Source organism: Eumetopias jubatus, unplaced genomic scaffold (assembly GCF_037043125.1).
Source record: "Eumetopias jubatus isolate StellerSeaLion01/CBP00866 unplaced genomic scaffold, mEumJub1_p1.0 scaffold_8, whole genome shotgun sequence".
NCBI classification, from domain to species: domain Eukaryota; kingdom Metazoa; phylum Chordata; class Mammalia; order Carnivora; family Otariidae; genus Eumetopias; species Eumetopias jubatus.
In genome coordinates this window covers 2510784-2527627 of record NW_028274814.1, presented here as the reverse complement: position 1 = coordinate 2527627, position 16844 = coordinate 2510784, and the positions used below count along the sequence as shown (strand labels likewise).

General features: G+C 37.5%; 1 protein-coding gene across 11 annotated transcripts in view; it reads right to left on the bottom strand.

The window, feature by feature from the left end:
* The window catches only part of PARD3 (par-3 family cell polarity regulator), a 644160-nt gene that overhangs the window by 312437 nt on the left and 314879 nt on the right, over positions 1 to 16844 (bottom strand). For 9 of the 11 annotated variants that reach the window (XM_028120914.2, XM_028120917.2, XM_028120915.2 and 6 more), the window contains exon 5: positions 9478 to 9609. The exons of the other annotated variants lie outside the window; for them this stretch is intronic. In XM_028120914.2, the coding sequence (XP_027976715.1) occupies positions 9478 to 9609 (132 nt within the window). The remainder of the gene's footprint in view (positions 1 to 9477; positions 9610 to 16844) is intronic. 11 annotated transcript variants of the gene reach the window in all.

The following is a 16844-nucleotide window of genomic DNA, read 5'->3' as shown; positions in this document are numbered from 1 at the left end:
CAAATAGATTTTTCTAATTAAGTGGAAAATGTATCTGTCACTTCAGTTATGAACAAATTTACTATTTTCTGATAATTAAATATTTTCGGAACTATAATAGAACTGATGGCTATGCTGGGCCCATAACAACATTCTGGGAGGCCTATTCTTCCCTGTGTCTCACTAAGGCTCGCTTAAGTCACGGCAGCTCTTAGCCTCGATACCATCACCTCCTCTATGAAGCTTTTACACTCCCAGGTGGCTTCCCCGGGCTGCTGTGATCAACTATAGTTCAGTAGAAATCATTAGGACACAGGCAGCCTGTTGGTAAAAGACTGACAGTGTTCACTTTTCAACACTTAAATCCATGTTCAATTACAAGACATTCTCAGAGAAAGATCAACTTGGGCACAAGGAAGGCTGTGCTCTCCATCGTATCATCAAGCTCTCTGAAGTAGGAACACTGTTTTACCTAGATTTCCCCCCTTCCTTGGTCCTTTGGTCTGAAATAATTTTCCAGTCTTTTTGCCATGTGCAGATGACAAGCAATGAATCAAACATCAGTGACTCACAAGTATGACTGTTTCTCAGGTTTCCACAGGTATGTGTCTTAATATTTAGCAAGTTTTCTCCAATTTATTTATAATCTGCAATTTTTAGCTCATAATTAATGAAAATCACAAGATCATATCCAATGGCATTATAAAATCTCATCCACCTAACAAGGAATCTACCCATAATTTGGAAATCCGAAAAAGTGAGGACATTAAAAACTTTTTCCTTTCAATTTACTGAAACACTCATTCATCCCAAAAATTCATGGAAGCTTACTAAGAGATCCAAACAAAAGTAAACACAACAGTGCCTGGACCATTCAGTGCCTGGAGACAGACATAAACGTTATAAAGAATGGTGAGAGAGGAGGCGATAATGAAGGCAGCAGGGACGTCCCCCTCTTTCAAAAATGGGAACTAGGAAAGGTCTCCTGAGGGAGAGGATGTGACCGGATACATGAAAGATAAGAAGGAACCAAATCTGTGATTTGGGAGGGACAGCAAGCCAGACAGAGGTGACAGTAAGCCAGAGGCTTGTAGGGAGGGGAAGTGTGAACTGATAGAAAGATCTAGCACAAAGAGACACACACACACACACACAGTCAGGACTGTGGAAAGAGGAGTTGAAGAGCAAGTCCTAAGACTGAGAAGGGAGAGCAGACAGAGGAGAGGTGACGATGTCAGCCTTCGAGAGGCCTGGGAAGCTTCTCCCACATCTGAGGAGGGAGGTCTGTAAAGGGTCGGGGGGGCACACAAGGATACTACTGATCCTGCTTCTATTTTCTCAGAGGGCTGTGATGTTCAATCACAGGAGAGCCAGTTAATGGAGAATTAAAGGGATTACCAAAGGGAGGAAGAGACATTATGCTTCTCAAAGGGTTTACCTTGATTCCAATTGATACTGACATGACAATTTTTATCTTATAATTTGGGAACTACAGTAATGCAGAAAAGAAAATTGCTCAGTTTTCTAATCTTATGAAGTTTAATTTACCAAAAATAAAAATATTTCAAAAGTTGTATGTGCTTACCATGGAGGAGTATAAATAACACAAAACATGGAATGAAATCTGAAAGCCCACCCTAACCTCCCCTCCCATACCATCAGGGGTATGTTATAGAAACTACATGTTTCTTTTCAAAACTTTCATTTCTTTAGAATTTGTCACATATTAAAGAAAGCTCACAACAACCTTTTTTCAGGCACATGGGCAGAGAAAAAAAAATGGATCACAGATTTACAACAGACCCAGTGAAAATACTATGGGGTACAAACCTCAGTGGGGGGAAGAAGAACATAAAACCATTGGGCAAAATGGTTTAGCACTTAAAACAGCCCATTTTTCAGGACCATTTCAGATCCATGCTGAAGGTAGCTGGAAAAAGCCTGTGTAGGGCTGATTTAAAAAAAAAAAAAAAAAGAAAGAAAGAAAGACGTACCTACCTAGATCATAACATTCCAAAATTAAAAATGGCTTTTGAGTGATTCCATTTGTAGTGGTTTCAGGAAATGGGCAGTGAAAACAACATACTGTAAGCTGAAAATGTTAATGTAATTTCTTAGCCAGTATTTTTTAAAGAATAGCACTTCCACTGTTCACCGAACACAGAAATAAAGAACAAATTTTCAAAAAGCAAATGACATACAGATTGGTGGGAATAAAGAGAGAGGATAAAGCGTGCATTCTTTTCATCGTCATAGTTAATCGCACAGCTCACAACAAAAATCTTCAAGACTGCCCCTGCGATGAAAATATGAAAAGACACCTGAGGGTCATAGCAAAAAATGAAAATGTATCTTTATCCACAGTGCATGCTCTAAACATCTGGTTCTAGCAGCTGTATTCACAGGCAAGAAAATCATCAGCTAACAGATTCCCCATGAAGGTTAATCCACATACCACCAAAGGTTTTTCACTGGGTAGAATTTCTCTCTCACTTCCTGCTGCTTGCAGGCTTTTAGCTCCATAGGCCAAACAAGCAATAAATAGGGCCAGTAATAAAGGGCCAGGAGAATTGATGAGGACACCCCAAACTGCACAACTCGCTCCAAAAGCTGGTGAGTCAAACAGTGCCTCCTTGACTCCATTCACATCACAGAGGGACCCAGACGCTTAGCCAGTGGCCAAGCAGAAGCCCTCGTAAGACACTTAACATTCTTAAATGGTATTCTTAAGATTTAATTGCATTTAAGCCACACGTGCTTGCCAAAAACAAAAGGGAATATAAAAAATGGACACAGACACAGAGATTAACGCTAATGTCATTTTTGTGTCAGATTATGTTCTTCAGAAAAGAACCAGAGATGATTTAAAAAGATTAAATTTTATTCTAATTCTGATAAGATGCCACAGAAGCAAGAATCCAATTCTGAAAGGATGATGAGGGCCATTAGAAGTACACCAGGAAAGAAAATGAACCAGCCCAGCATACCAAATGGCATTTCCAATATGCAAGGAGAAGATAATATGTAAGAAAATAAAAGAGATCCTCCATACTAGAGAAAGTTGTTGAGGTGTCACCAGTAAGTCTGTTCTTACCTAAACTAAAGAGAGGGGAGAAAGTGGCATCCAACAAGTGTCTCCAATACACCAGAAACTGGATCTGCATTTTACGTATTCTAGATCACTTAATCCTCACACACAAAGTCAGTACCTGCCAAATGGGTGTTATTTTCCCCATTTTGTACACAGTGAAAATGAAGTTTGTAGAGTTTATACCACCTAGATAAGGCCACACAAATGGTGCGTTATGGGTCAGACAAAAGGACCCACTCATGGGAGGGGCAGGTTTCCAGTTCTACACACACTCTGCAGGCTCACGGTGTCTTTTTGCCACTAAATGTAAGGAAGGGTAAAATGCTGCTTGTCGCTCTGAACAAAGAGCCTCCAAAGCGGCCCTGTTGTGGCTGGCAAGGCTCCTCAGGAAATTAACGTGTCCTTCTCAGAAGAATGTCTACCAGGGTCCCGGTGCTCTAGTCCCCTTCTTCTGCCTGATGCTTCCTGTCCACAGTTCTTTGATAATAAAAGTAGAAAACGTGCAGGGCTGATGGAAAATAATATGGCACATACATACAGGATGCTTCCACTGTGCTTGAAAACACAAATAATTTTAAGACATGTATTACAATAATCATCTTGTTATTAAAGCACAACAAAATCTATTGGCATTAATATATCCAGGTGACATGAAAACTCTTTTCAAAGGTTGTTTTGGTTCTTTTTTTAATGTTATTGTGAATATAAAAGGTTTTTGCTTAAAGAAAATCTCTGGCATTTTATAATGAAAACTAAATTTAATTCTAAAACAATCTTCATGTTTTTAGTTTCTATATTTGCTGTTGAAGTAAACACAATGATGTCTGCTTCTGCCCAAGTTCTGCAGAAGTTTGCCAATCAGGAAATAATATGAATAAATTCTATTCCTTTTAACAGAAAACTGTAGAATTTTAGAATTTGGAGGCAGAGGGCTTTGATTATTTTTATCCAGATAACCCTAGCAGTGATTTGGTTTCTCAGTGTTTAGGGGCTAAAGAAGTAAAGCATAAACACACACACACATTCCAGGTACCATTTGGCAGCACCAGAACCTAACCCTATGTCCCATTAATGAGGCAGATGCCATGAGGCCCTGCCTCTGCCCACATCAGAATTTCTATAGCCCTTCCATGTTTGAACAAGATGACCCCATAGTCAGTTCACTGACTGGTCTGCAGCTGTTGTAATTAGATTGCTAAGGAAGCCATCTCCTAACTTTGTAATTTAAAAAGTCTGATCATTTCATATTCGGAAACCGACTACTTACGTCATCTGGATGGTTCTAGGTGTCAGTGAAATGAGCTGGGGTTTTGTTTTATTTTGTTTTTCCATTTAGGAAAGGCTCTTAAACATTTGGGAAAGGAAAAGGATCTCCCCATGTGCAGGCAGGTCAGAGGAAAAACCAATTTCGATGAGAGGTATGGAAGCAGGACCCGATCATCCCAGACACCCATCATCCTACCACTCCAAGGTAAAACAGGCAACACCCATTACCACAATAACTTATCGCCTGGCTTGATTATTCTTTTTTAAACCATTCCCATATAAAATCTGGATCAGCTTAAAAATGTTTCCTCACTACAGTATGTTTAACACATCCAAAATAGTCTCTAATTTTTAAAATTTATTATTGCCCTAGATGTTCAAAGATTTGGACTTAATCAAATTATAATGAAATGCAAAAATGAAACCCTGTCATAGAATCTCACCTTTTCTCATTGTGTATCATGTAAATAGTTACAAAGCATAAATATTTTCAAAAGTTTAAAAAGTATCAGAATAAGCCGTCAATGAGCAGAATTCTTTTTTAAGAATAGGACAAATGAAAGAAATTTATTCTCAAGCATTATTTTATTTCAATATGACTTCTATTGAGAAGCACCTGGCTGGCTCAGTCCGTAGAGCCTGAGACTCTTGATCTTGGGGTTGTGAGTTCAAGCCCCACACTGAGTATAGAGCTTACTTAATAATTAATTAATTAAAATTTAAAAATAGAAAAAAGTACGCTTTCTATTTAACGTTCAGCTATCTTCTACTTCTAATATCTAGGACTTGACTCGGGCTAACGTAAAAACAGACACTATGCCTATATTAGCCATCTTCATCTCAGAAGGAATAAATATCAAAAGTCAGGAATGTTCTCCACATGAAAAAACTTGAAGCAGAAGCATCATGACCGTAGACAGTGACAAAAGTTCACAAAATAAGAAGAAAAGGCACTGTCATTGTTCCTTATACTCATGGCTGTGAGACAACACTGAATGTTGGGGACCAGAAGGCCAAGGGACAAAGGTGAGGACAGCGCGCACATCCATTGTCACACGTGAACTGGATCACCACCAAACATTTAAGGTAGTTTTCCTCACAGTTTGCCTCCCCCAGTATAATCTGCCAATTAGACAAAGTTTTTGCTTGATGGAAAAAAAAAAGCCCTAAAACATAGATTTTTCTCTAAAGGTCAGGGCAGTCATTCCCCTATAACAGAGCTTAAGTGGCGGCTGGAATGTGCCTTGCACCTCCTGGATATTTCTGTTAATTGGCTTCAGGCCTGTTCACCAAGTCAAGGTAGTGAAAATGGCAGGCTCCCAATTAGCTTAAATTTCCCTGAAGGTCCCTCTACTTTCAGGCCTTAAATTCCTCCAATAACGTATTGTAAAGTTCCTGCCTCCTTTTGTGGAATTTATTAGTTGCAATAAACTGTAGGGATATAAGAACAAAGTCAGCTTATGATCTATTATCTGCCAATATTAAATTATAGTCTACACAGAGTCAGGGAAATGGTAACGGTTAAAAGGAATTCAGATTTCTTAAAGCATTGCCACACGTCAAAACTAAGCCTTTTGTTGATTTTTATTGTTGTTGTTTCTTGGGTCTCAGAGTCAGAATTTCAGAAGCATGAAAACTTTTTCAAGGCAATACCACAACAACCCATTTAGTATTGGATTCTTTGTGCTTCCTCTAAGAGCTCACAAGAAAAGGATGCTCTTTGAAAGATACATAGTCCTCTACCTTCTGAGAGGAACCTGATGTAGGATTCAGCTACAGGCTATTCTGAGCAAGAATTAGTCACTGAAAAGCAAGACGTCTATTTCTGGAAATCACGATGAGCTTGAGTCCAAGTGCTTGCTGGTACAAAGTTCTAATAAAATACATCCCCTACCTTTGATTATATGAGTGTGTACCTTATGAATATTCTAAAAGAGGGAATGATTCAATATCCCCTTATAGGGGATCAACACCACAAAAAGTGAAAGCCACCTTCAGCTACCAGAGGTGCCTACTAGCTCAGCACTTTAACATGCTCTCTTGTGCTTTTTATTCCTACTGTTTATTCCCACCGGCAAAACTGATCTGGTCAGAATTGCCTTCAAAAAATCAGATAATGAGATGAGCAATCTAGTAGGAAACAGAGCAAAAACAAAACCACTGAAGACATATAAAATCTAGAACTCTGTTGACCTCTTCAGTCCAGATGGCGTAACTCATGGAAGGCAGTTCTACCCTGGTGATCCCAAATTGTAAAGGCAGGGGGGTGATTTTTGTTTTTTACCATATAAAACATTATTTTTATCTATGCGATGCTCATCTCTTATTATATTTTTAATGGCAAAAACTGAGGAGGAAAAAAGCCCACAGAAGAGACATTTGGCTATTAAAGTCAGATGACTCATGGGAAACAGTTAAAAGAATAAATGCACAATTAAATGAGACTCTCTGGACTAGATTTACAGTATGTCTAGCATAACCTCTTTGTCTTCTTCTGCCCAAACAATCGTGCCTACTTTTAGGCAAAGTTTTAATACAGATTTTGTGTTGTTTTTGCTATTCTTGTCTAGTTAAATAGATTTCAGTTTGGTTAATTATCCTGCTGATGTGAAATCATCAAATTCAGTGAATGGATCATCATTTTTTAAATTTAAGCCAAGGAAGAAGATGTTTTCAGGCTCAGGAATCAATTAACTAATGCCATTTACATTATACTACATAGACTAAGGAAGTACTTATTTTTTAAAACCTGCTTATCAAGGAACAAATGCTTCAAATAACTTCAACAGAAGCAAATCAAGGCTGAGTCTTTTGAGAAGAAAAAAAAGTATGTGGCTTCCCAGTGCAACTCCTTTTGTGTAAAAAGAAACTATTTTATACCAAAATTACAAAGAAAAACTATATTACCTCCTTAAAAACACATCTACAACCACAACAGTTAAAAAAAAAAGTGTATTTTTAGAATACAACTAAATATATCCTACTTTAGAAACTCTGGACTGCCAATTTTCTCCCCTAATCTTGTAATAACAATAATCATATTTAGCACAGTTAGCTAACCATACCTCCCTTCTTGCTTTATGGGAACCCTGACTGTATTCAGTGATGAGCAGCTGTGTTTAGGGAAGACAAACCGCCACACCCACACCCCCAGCTCCAGGAGATCAAGCTCAACTAGTCCCAACCAACAGCTCCCTTTTTTTAGAAACTGGTGTGCAAGTCATACAATGCTAGGCAACACAACGTGAAGGGCACCTATTTGGGGAGGGGGGAGGGGCTTGTGGGAAAGGTTTGTCTGCTTTCAAAAAGAGCCACGCAGAAGATAAAGGCACTGTTCCTTTTCCATACAAGGACATGATGTCTGAGGCTCTGACAAGCTGGAGCACACAGACATGGAAGCCCTTTGTTGGGCTCCCAGCAAATGGAGGATCTGGATCCTCAGTGAGGTCTGCTGGGTTGTGGACTACACCACCAATCATCCCTTCCTCCAGATTTCTTGTTAAATGAATAAGGAGTATCGTCTTCTTAGGCAATCTAGAATTTCTGTTCTTGGCTGCCAACTTTTTTTCTAACAAATATATTAAGACACACAGTTTTCCTGGGTACCAGGCATGATTCTAATAACCCCTTGGTAGGTATTCTATCACTGGATGCAGCAACTGTAGGAGCAGGTTCTATGATTATACTCGTTTGATAAACGAGTAAACTGAAGCATGGACAAAATAGCCACATGCCCAAGTCTCATTTATGGTGGATAGCTGGTAACCAGCCAGTCTGACTACAGGCCCATGCTAAACTAATCCTTTAAAATATTTAGCTCAAAATGGTAATGAAATAATAACACCAATGAGTTTAAAATCTGTATTTTGAGAAAATAATGTTTTTCCTAAGTAGGACTTCCATGGTTTTTTAATTATTTAAAATTATTTCCATCACACAATGCTTCTAATGTATTCTAACATTTACGATATGATAAAAATCAGTACGTTTGTGATACCGTACATGGTATCAAAGGCAAACTGTCCCTTTTTTATTGTTTCATATTCCAGCACCCCCCCACACAAAATTATTTTAGGAGGCTTATGCTATAAAACACAGACTAAGATGAATTAAAAGTAAAACATTTAGGACTTCTTTCCACTGACATCATTAATCTAAATTGAAAAACAACTATTCCACTATCTAGGCAATAATTAATAATTTTAGAAATTACCAAAACAGAAAACAAAACATTCTTAGTATTCACTAGCCTTCAATTTTAAATGAACTTTTTTAAGAAAATAAGTGACAAAGTAAGGAGGTAAGTGTGTTTTTAATACAAAAACTGTTTAAAACAACAAAGAAAACCCTAGAATTTCCACTAAAAAGAAAATACTGTGACTAACAAGAAACAATTCAGACTTTAAACAACAACACTGAAAGAACTTGTTTTTTATGTGTCACAACTAACCGGATAAATTCTTAGTCTTCATGTGGTGACGGCTTCTCCAGCAGCGACATAAGAAATTTGTAAACAGCTGCTTTTCCCAGGACACAAACCAGTTACTTACACTGAGTGGTAAACGATTCTGATTTCACGAATGGTAGATGGCCAACCCTGCAGAGTAAACTGAGCACCTCTAAAAACTTACAAACCTCAAATAGTTCCCTGACATTTATGAAAGGGAAAGTCCCCAAACCCAATGAAATCATCGAAATTCTGAAATAACACTATAGAATGTATTTCTCCTATAGAGTGAAGTCAGGTAAGATAGAACATTTTAATTTGCCTCTTCAGGTCCTTTGACTTACTGCTTATCAATAAAGAGAAGAACCTATAAAGTGGTCTTGAAAGTCTACTCAAGCCGTACTATTCACTGCCAAATGTCTATGCCTCAGCAACATAACAAGTTCGGAAGTCATGATACTCCAGGATCCACAGCAAATATTCATAACCGCTTAGGAGAAATCTTTGATCCAGGAACACCACAGAAATAGTTTATACTCATATTAGACAAACTCTGACAGAGAGCCTGGTACTTACCTGAAGTTTGTTAGAATAATTTACCTTTAATCATCACAGTGATGGAGGGAAACATCTTTCAGGGTATAGGCTAGAAAGTTACACCAATGACATGTGTAGAAAGATTCATTTATGTTACCTGTTCTTGCTTCTCCAGCCACCTATCCACCATTGGGTGACTGGCACTCAGAGATGAGCGAGCATTGTCTCTCTGAAATTGGTGAGACCAGTTACTAGCATCCCGTGGAAGGCTTCTATAGTTTTCATCTTTCTATTCAAAAAGAAACAAAAAGGTGTCTTGTAAAAAACCAGACTTTGCAAATTAACGATGCATTTGGTCTTCCAAAAGTAGCAGAAAAGTGATTCTGCATACTTAAAATATTTTTCCCAAACCTACACAGAATAGCTGATTGAGGACATTTCACCCAGATTAGACCTCATGAATGCAGTCATCCGTCTAGGGTTAAGGGAGTGTAATGACTAGAGCAGGGAAGGCAGCCACATATATACGCACACAGGAGACAAAACCATTTTCCCTGCACTCCCTCCCAAATCAATCTCCCCAGGCCAATTACATGCACTAGAAAATGAAAAGTATTTCTCTACAAGACTGTTGATATCTCTCAATCATGGAATTTCCTCTTCTTTCTAGTCTTATAATAATATTGTGAGATATTTTCTATAATTCACCAAAAATGTAAAATAAGAAAGATGAATGAATTTGCTCTTTATTTAGATCTCTGTAGTTGTGTGACTTTGGGCAAGAGACTTAAGATTCTCTAGACTGTTCTGTTAGCTACTTCACGAGCTAGTTGTATGCATTAATTCAAATATCAACTGAAAGGAAAAATTAATTTATCCCAATACATGGTACATAATAGATACATAACTGCTCATCCCAAGGTGCTTATGGCAAGTGAAGTCTTTACATAAAAACCTAGTTAGCTGATAAATATTTACTTAATATGTCCCAAAGTAGGCACCTGGGTGGCTCAGCTGGTTAAGTGTCTGCCTTAGGTCATGATCCCAGGGTCCTGAGATCGACTCCTGCTGTTGGGCTCCCTGCTCGGCGGGGAGTCTGCTTCTCCCTCCACCCCTCCTCCTACTCATTCTCTCAATCTCTCTCTCTCTTTCAAACAAATAAATAAAATCTTAAAAAAAAAATGTCCCAAAGCAACCAAATGCTACTGGATATTTCTTTGAAATAATAACTTATAATAATCTGCTTTGGCTTCTGGGCTGCAAAACCTAATTTCAGGGGCACCTGCGCGGCTCAGTCGTTAAGCGTCTGCCTTCAGCTCAGACCATTATCCCAGGGTCCTGGGATCAAACCCCACAACAGGCTCCATGCTCTGCGGGAAGCCTGCTTCTCCCTCTCCCATTCCCCCTGCTTGTGTTCCCTCTCTCGCTGTCTCTCTCTCTGTCAAATAAATAAATAGAATCTTTAAAAAATAAAACCTAATTTCAATGTCCTAAAGAGAAATGAGGAAGGTAGGATAAGGCAGAGAAGTCAAACATTTTAGTTCAACATGTAAATCTAAATATCTCCTACAAGAACAAATTTAAAATGTTAACCACTTCGGCCCACTTACATCAGCGCCCCACTTTAAGTGAAGGACCAAAATATTCTCCTTAATAACTCTGTTAAGGATGATCTGGCTGTATACATTATACACATGACTGTTTCTTATTCCTCATGACTTAAACCATATGAGCAGCAAATACATAGACACGAAAAAGTATAATGTAACAGGTTTGCACTGTACAGACCTTAGCAATAGACCAAGATACAGTTTTCTGCTCCTTCATGAATTCCATCAGAGAAAAAAGCTTCAAAATGAATTGACAGTCCGGAACCTATGCCAATATTGTGGTGTACAAAAAAATCTTTTTAAATCTATAAATATTTACCAGTATAAACTTCAGTATGAAACTTTAAAAAGTTTTCTTTTTAATATACCTAGATAAGAAACTAAAACCTCGAAAGAATTAAACATTAGCAGCAAGTACTTTTACTAGAAAACCTCTGTACATGTCTGGTTACTGCAGCTCAAGAAAGCTATAACACAGCATGTAACTGCGAGCACAAGGAAAACACTGTAGGATTACGATGCTGCTCCACACCCAGGAATCAGGGACTGACCTTGCTTGCAGGAACATGGAAATGGTAAAATAAGCAAAGGACACAGGCAAAGTCTAAGGAAAAGAATAAAGCAACTGAAGAAACCGAAGCTCACTGTATCTCAAAATACTAGGAGCTCTGCCTTAAAACCCGCACGTGATAACTTGAGAACAAAGCAAAGTTAGCTGACTTAATGCCAAGAAATTCAAGTAAGTCATAAGGGGTAGATAAATGTATTACTGAGAGAATATTAAATATCCACGAAGGGAGGAAGGATTGGGAGTGCAGAGAAACACAAGTAGAATTTTTGTATCAAGGATCTTGGGGCTGCTGCCATTGGCTAAGGACCTGGCTTCTCTATTCATTTTCCACCATTAGAGGTGATTACTACATCAACTCTTTACTTTGAAAATGAATAATTAAACACAAAGTATTAAAAATCTATTCTGCCTTTTCAGGAGAACTGTATTTCAGGGAAACCAACAGTGCCAGTCGATGAGGGGAAGCTTGTCTTTTCAGAAGAATGCCACGTAATGCAAACAGAATAATGAATAGATTTAGAAAACTCACCGCATACAGCTCCTAAAGAAATAACTCCTTCAGGCAAAGATAATCAATGGATTCTATAACTGTTAGATGAAGAGTTGATAGTGAGCTGGATGTTCACATAGTGACAAAATACCACTTGCAAAAAGGGAAAAGTAGATCTTTAAAATGAAGAGACCAAATGACACAAAATGCTCATTTTCCTTAGTGTCTAGAATCCAGGATGTGACTGGTACTTTCTTTTGATTCCTTCTGAATCTCCACCATTATTTTTCTTTCCTGAAATGGCCCTTATTAGCTCTGTCTATGGCTTGCTCACTCCTGTCTCCTTAGCCAAGCTCAAAAAGTGTATCATTTCAAAACCTCCCTCCTGACAACTTCCAGGCATAGGTCATCAACACTAAACTTTTCCTGAATTCATGATCTAAATTTCCAACCAGCCATCCCAAAGATAACTCCAAATCAACAGATCCAAAATGAAACTCACTTTCTCCATCAATCCTGGCACCCCTCTGAAAAATGTTCATCATGCTCTTCACCTCTTTTGACTCATCTCTCATCTGAAACTAGTACAGCAACTTTCGAACTGGAGGCTGGCCCCAGCCTTAACCTCTCCAACAGTGCTCTCCGCCACTTCCCACAGAGGACTGTTCTACAATGTACGCTGAAAGCACATCACCCATGGGACAGACACTGCAGGTAGCCCAGAGGAAACTGCACACAATCACGCTTGCTGTGCCACATGCCTCTTCACCTTCACTTATGCTCTTTCAGAGCCTAGACTCCAATAACATTTCTTCTGTAAAATCACTTACCATTTTTCAACACCCAATGCAATCTCTACTTTCTCTAAGAAGGATTCCCGGCCTTTCAATAAACATCAGAATGTCATGTTTCTTATTACCACTATATTCTCATTTTACTTCTAATTTCAGTTCTAACTTATAATTTAGTTAATTTTTAAAACTGCTATTTCCACTATTACATCGAAACCAAGGCAGAAGATCACCATTCACCTTTAAACTCAAGCACTTAGCTCAATGGCCTATACCAATATGGAGGGCTTTTACTTCAATATGTGTTGTATTTCCCATTTTTACATGGTTCAGAATCCCAGAATTTTCAAAGAACACTTCTATAAGTTGTTTTAAAAATTAAAAAGGGAATGCTTTCAAAAGGCATCACTATAAACATCAGTGAAACGCATTTTCACTGAAATATGATTGTACGTTTAGATTTATACTACAAGATGTATAACTGTTATATGCCTATTTCAATTCAATGTCACACCTACAGTATACAATGTCTGTGGATAATGTAATTACTTCCAATTGCATCTAAAAAGCAGTGTGACATTTCTCCAATTACATCAATTATGACATGTAATTCATGTTTCAGGCCACCACAAAATAATCATATTAAAGGAGATAAGGGCTAAAGATTTAAAAAAAAAAATCTGTCCTTTTGAACTCCACCCAAAAAATTCAATTTTATATTTGTAGAATCAACTTTGAGTAGTTAATAGATAAGAAAAATAAAATCGATATTAACCCCTCATAACAAAAAAATTTTCCTAATTCAATATTGTTATGGTAATGTCAATAATGAATTCATACATTAATTTATAATGTATGAGAAGCCCAGCTGAAGTAACCTTAGTCATTATCAAGAAAGTGAAGAATTTCTAAAATATATTATTAATCACTATGCAATATATGCTTTACTTTGTTGATAGCATCATGCAGGTACTACTAGCATTTCACTCATGTTCTCCCTCAAAATCCTGAGCTTGATCCAAAGTTCAGACAAAGACTGTAGTCCTATAAAGTTGTGATTCTGTATTTATAATGTTAGTATAACAACAAATACTGTAACATGCAATATGATTTCTCCTTCACAATATATGCTTGGATATTCATGATTTCCAATTGAAATGTATACAGTACATATTATTTTCAGCTTAAAAATACTCATTTCAGTGTAAATGATTTTAAAAACATAGTAGTCTTAAATGTAGTGATCTGAAGGGGCACCTGAACCCCAATATTTATAGCAGCAATGTCCACAATAGCCAAACTACAGAAAGAGCCCAGATGTCCATCAACAGCTGAATGGATAAAGAAGATGGGGGGGGTGTGTGTAATGGAATACTACTAAGCCATCAAAAAATGAAATCTTCCCATTTGTAATGTCATGGATGGAACTGGAGGTCATTACGCCAAACGAAGTAAGTCAATCAGATAAAGACAATTATATGATCTCACTCATAGGTGGAATTTAAGAAACAAAACAGAGGATCATAGGGAAAGAGAGGAAAAAATAAAACAAGACGAAATCAGAGAGAGAGGGAGATAAACCATAAGAGAATCTTAATCATAGGAAACAAATTGAGGGTTGCTGGAGGTGAGGGAGGTGGGGGGATGAGGTAACTGGTTGACAGACATTAAGGAGGGCAACTGATGTAATGAGCACTGGGTATTATATAAGACTGAGGAATCAATGACCTCTGCCTCTGAAACCAATAATACATCATATGTTAATTAACTGAATTTAAATGAAAAAAAAATTCTTTAACAAAAATAAATGCCATATCATCTAGCAAACTCTACTACATTATAAGCTTTGGAGAAAGGACCATCTTTCTATCCCTATGATGCCCAGCACAGAGCCTTTCACAAAGTAGGTACCCAACAAATATTTAATGTACTTAATAGAAGAATGAGAAGTTAATGAGAGGCCATAATAATAAACAAAAAAAGAATCCTTCAAAAAAAAAGTTCTCATTATTAACCTTGCATTGACGCTGAAATATCTGAACGTCCAAAAGATCTGATGAGCATTTCTCAAAACATTCCCAAACTCACTGATCTGATTAGCAATGAATCTAAACTTACTACCTACATGAACTTTGCATAGGAGTGAGTGCCTGATAGTACATATTGATAAACATACTGCTTTTTTCTTCCAAATTATATATGTTAAAGTACTTGATTTTTGAAAAGAATTTTCTCTTAGCTCATTTGTGAGTTTGCATTCCTATGTTCCCATTTTTTAATTAAAAGTTAAAAAAATTTTTAAAAAAAGTATGAAGGCATGGAATGCAATACATAATGCTGTCATTTGTTTCTGAAGGAAAGAAGAGTTTGTAACTAATAAAGTCCTTAGATGGATAAATAACAACAAGAACAAAAAAAAAACATGGTAGTCTTAATATGTCTATGCAAGATTACCTACATTTTTAATGGATCAGACTATTGTCAGCTACAAAAAAAGTCAACATTTTTAAGTGAAATATATTTGCAAAACCTATATTTTCTAACCTAAAGAAAAAAATCAAACCAACAAAAATCTTTGCCATTAATATTTTTGCAACAAGTTAGAGCTGTATTTATTTTTAAAAATTTGAGAATGTGACTTTAAATCTATTTCATTCTATGATCAAATTAATGCCTCCATTCTGTATACTGGTAAACTTCAAGGTAAAAACAGAAATCTTGGGGCGCCTGGGTGGCTCAGTCAGTTAAGCAGCTGCCTTCAGCTTGGGTCATGATCCTGGGGTCTTGGGATCGAGCCCCATGTCTGGCTCCCTGCTCAGCGGAGAGCCTGCTTCTCCCTCTCCCTCTGCCTGCCACTCGGCCTACTTGTGTTCTCTATCTCCCTGTCAAATAAATAAATAAAATCTTTAAAAAAAAAAACACAACAGAAATCTTTTTCTTTAGACTTACAAAAATCTGTCATTAGTACCAATATGCAAAATCCTAATGATTATTAAATTTGCTAATGACAAGAAATAATCTATTATAGTAAAGCCATTACTACTTTAACAATTTTTATTGGAAAAATACCATAAGGAATTACTCTCCTTTTTTTTAATTACAATTTTAATCCTTCACTCATGAGGCTGTCCCAAACAGCCATTCAGCTTTGCTATCCTTCTTGCCAGAAAAAAACAGATGTTCCTGCTGTGATCAGGGATTTTCCTTATCATCTAAATATACTGCCAGATCATCAGGTGTCAAAAAGCCACCCAGGCTGAGAAATGCATATTAATTTGCTGCTCCCTGGTAGCAGTACCCTAGTTATGCAGTAAATCTCTTTCAGGATAGGGAAAGTAATGTCCTCTCTCCCCCATCACCCCTCCCCAAGCCAATTACAATTCAATAAAAAGAAACCACACAGAAGCCACCCAGTGCCTTGGGATAGAAGCTTATTCCTCGCATACTAAGCTGCAACTCCAAGGCTTTATCTCTCAGAAACAGCTACTTAGCTGATGGTCAGATTCCTTGGCAAGCCTACATCCCTATGCTGCAGAAATATAGGAATATTTCATCAACATTACAGAAGTACCAGATATTTCTATGTTAGCATAAGAAACCCAACTATGGTTCTACTTTTTTTAATGCAAAAATTCCAAACACCTTTTGAAAGACCATTAGGAATTGTGTTATATTTTGACATACTGAACGTGCAATGCATATAAATTTAACTTTTGTACCCTCTATGCATCCTATGGTTTCTAATATTCCCATGTAGTTTTCAGATTTTAAGTTTACAATTATTTTTCTTTTTTTTTAAGATTTTATTTATTTATTTGAGAGAGAGAGAATGAGAGACAGAGAGAGAGCGCATGAGAGGGGGTAGGCTCAGAGGGAGAAGCAGACTCCCTGCTGAGCAGGGAGCCCGATGTGGGACTCGATCCCGGGACTCCAGGATCATGACCTGAGCCGAAGGCAGTCGCTTAACCGACTGAGCCACCCAGGCACCCTATTTTTCAACTTGGCAATTCTAGTCAAAGAGAGCTCAATTTTCTGCTTTATCATTTCCCCAAGAAATGATAC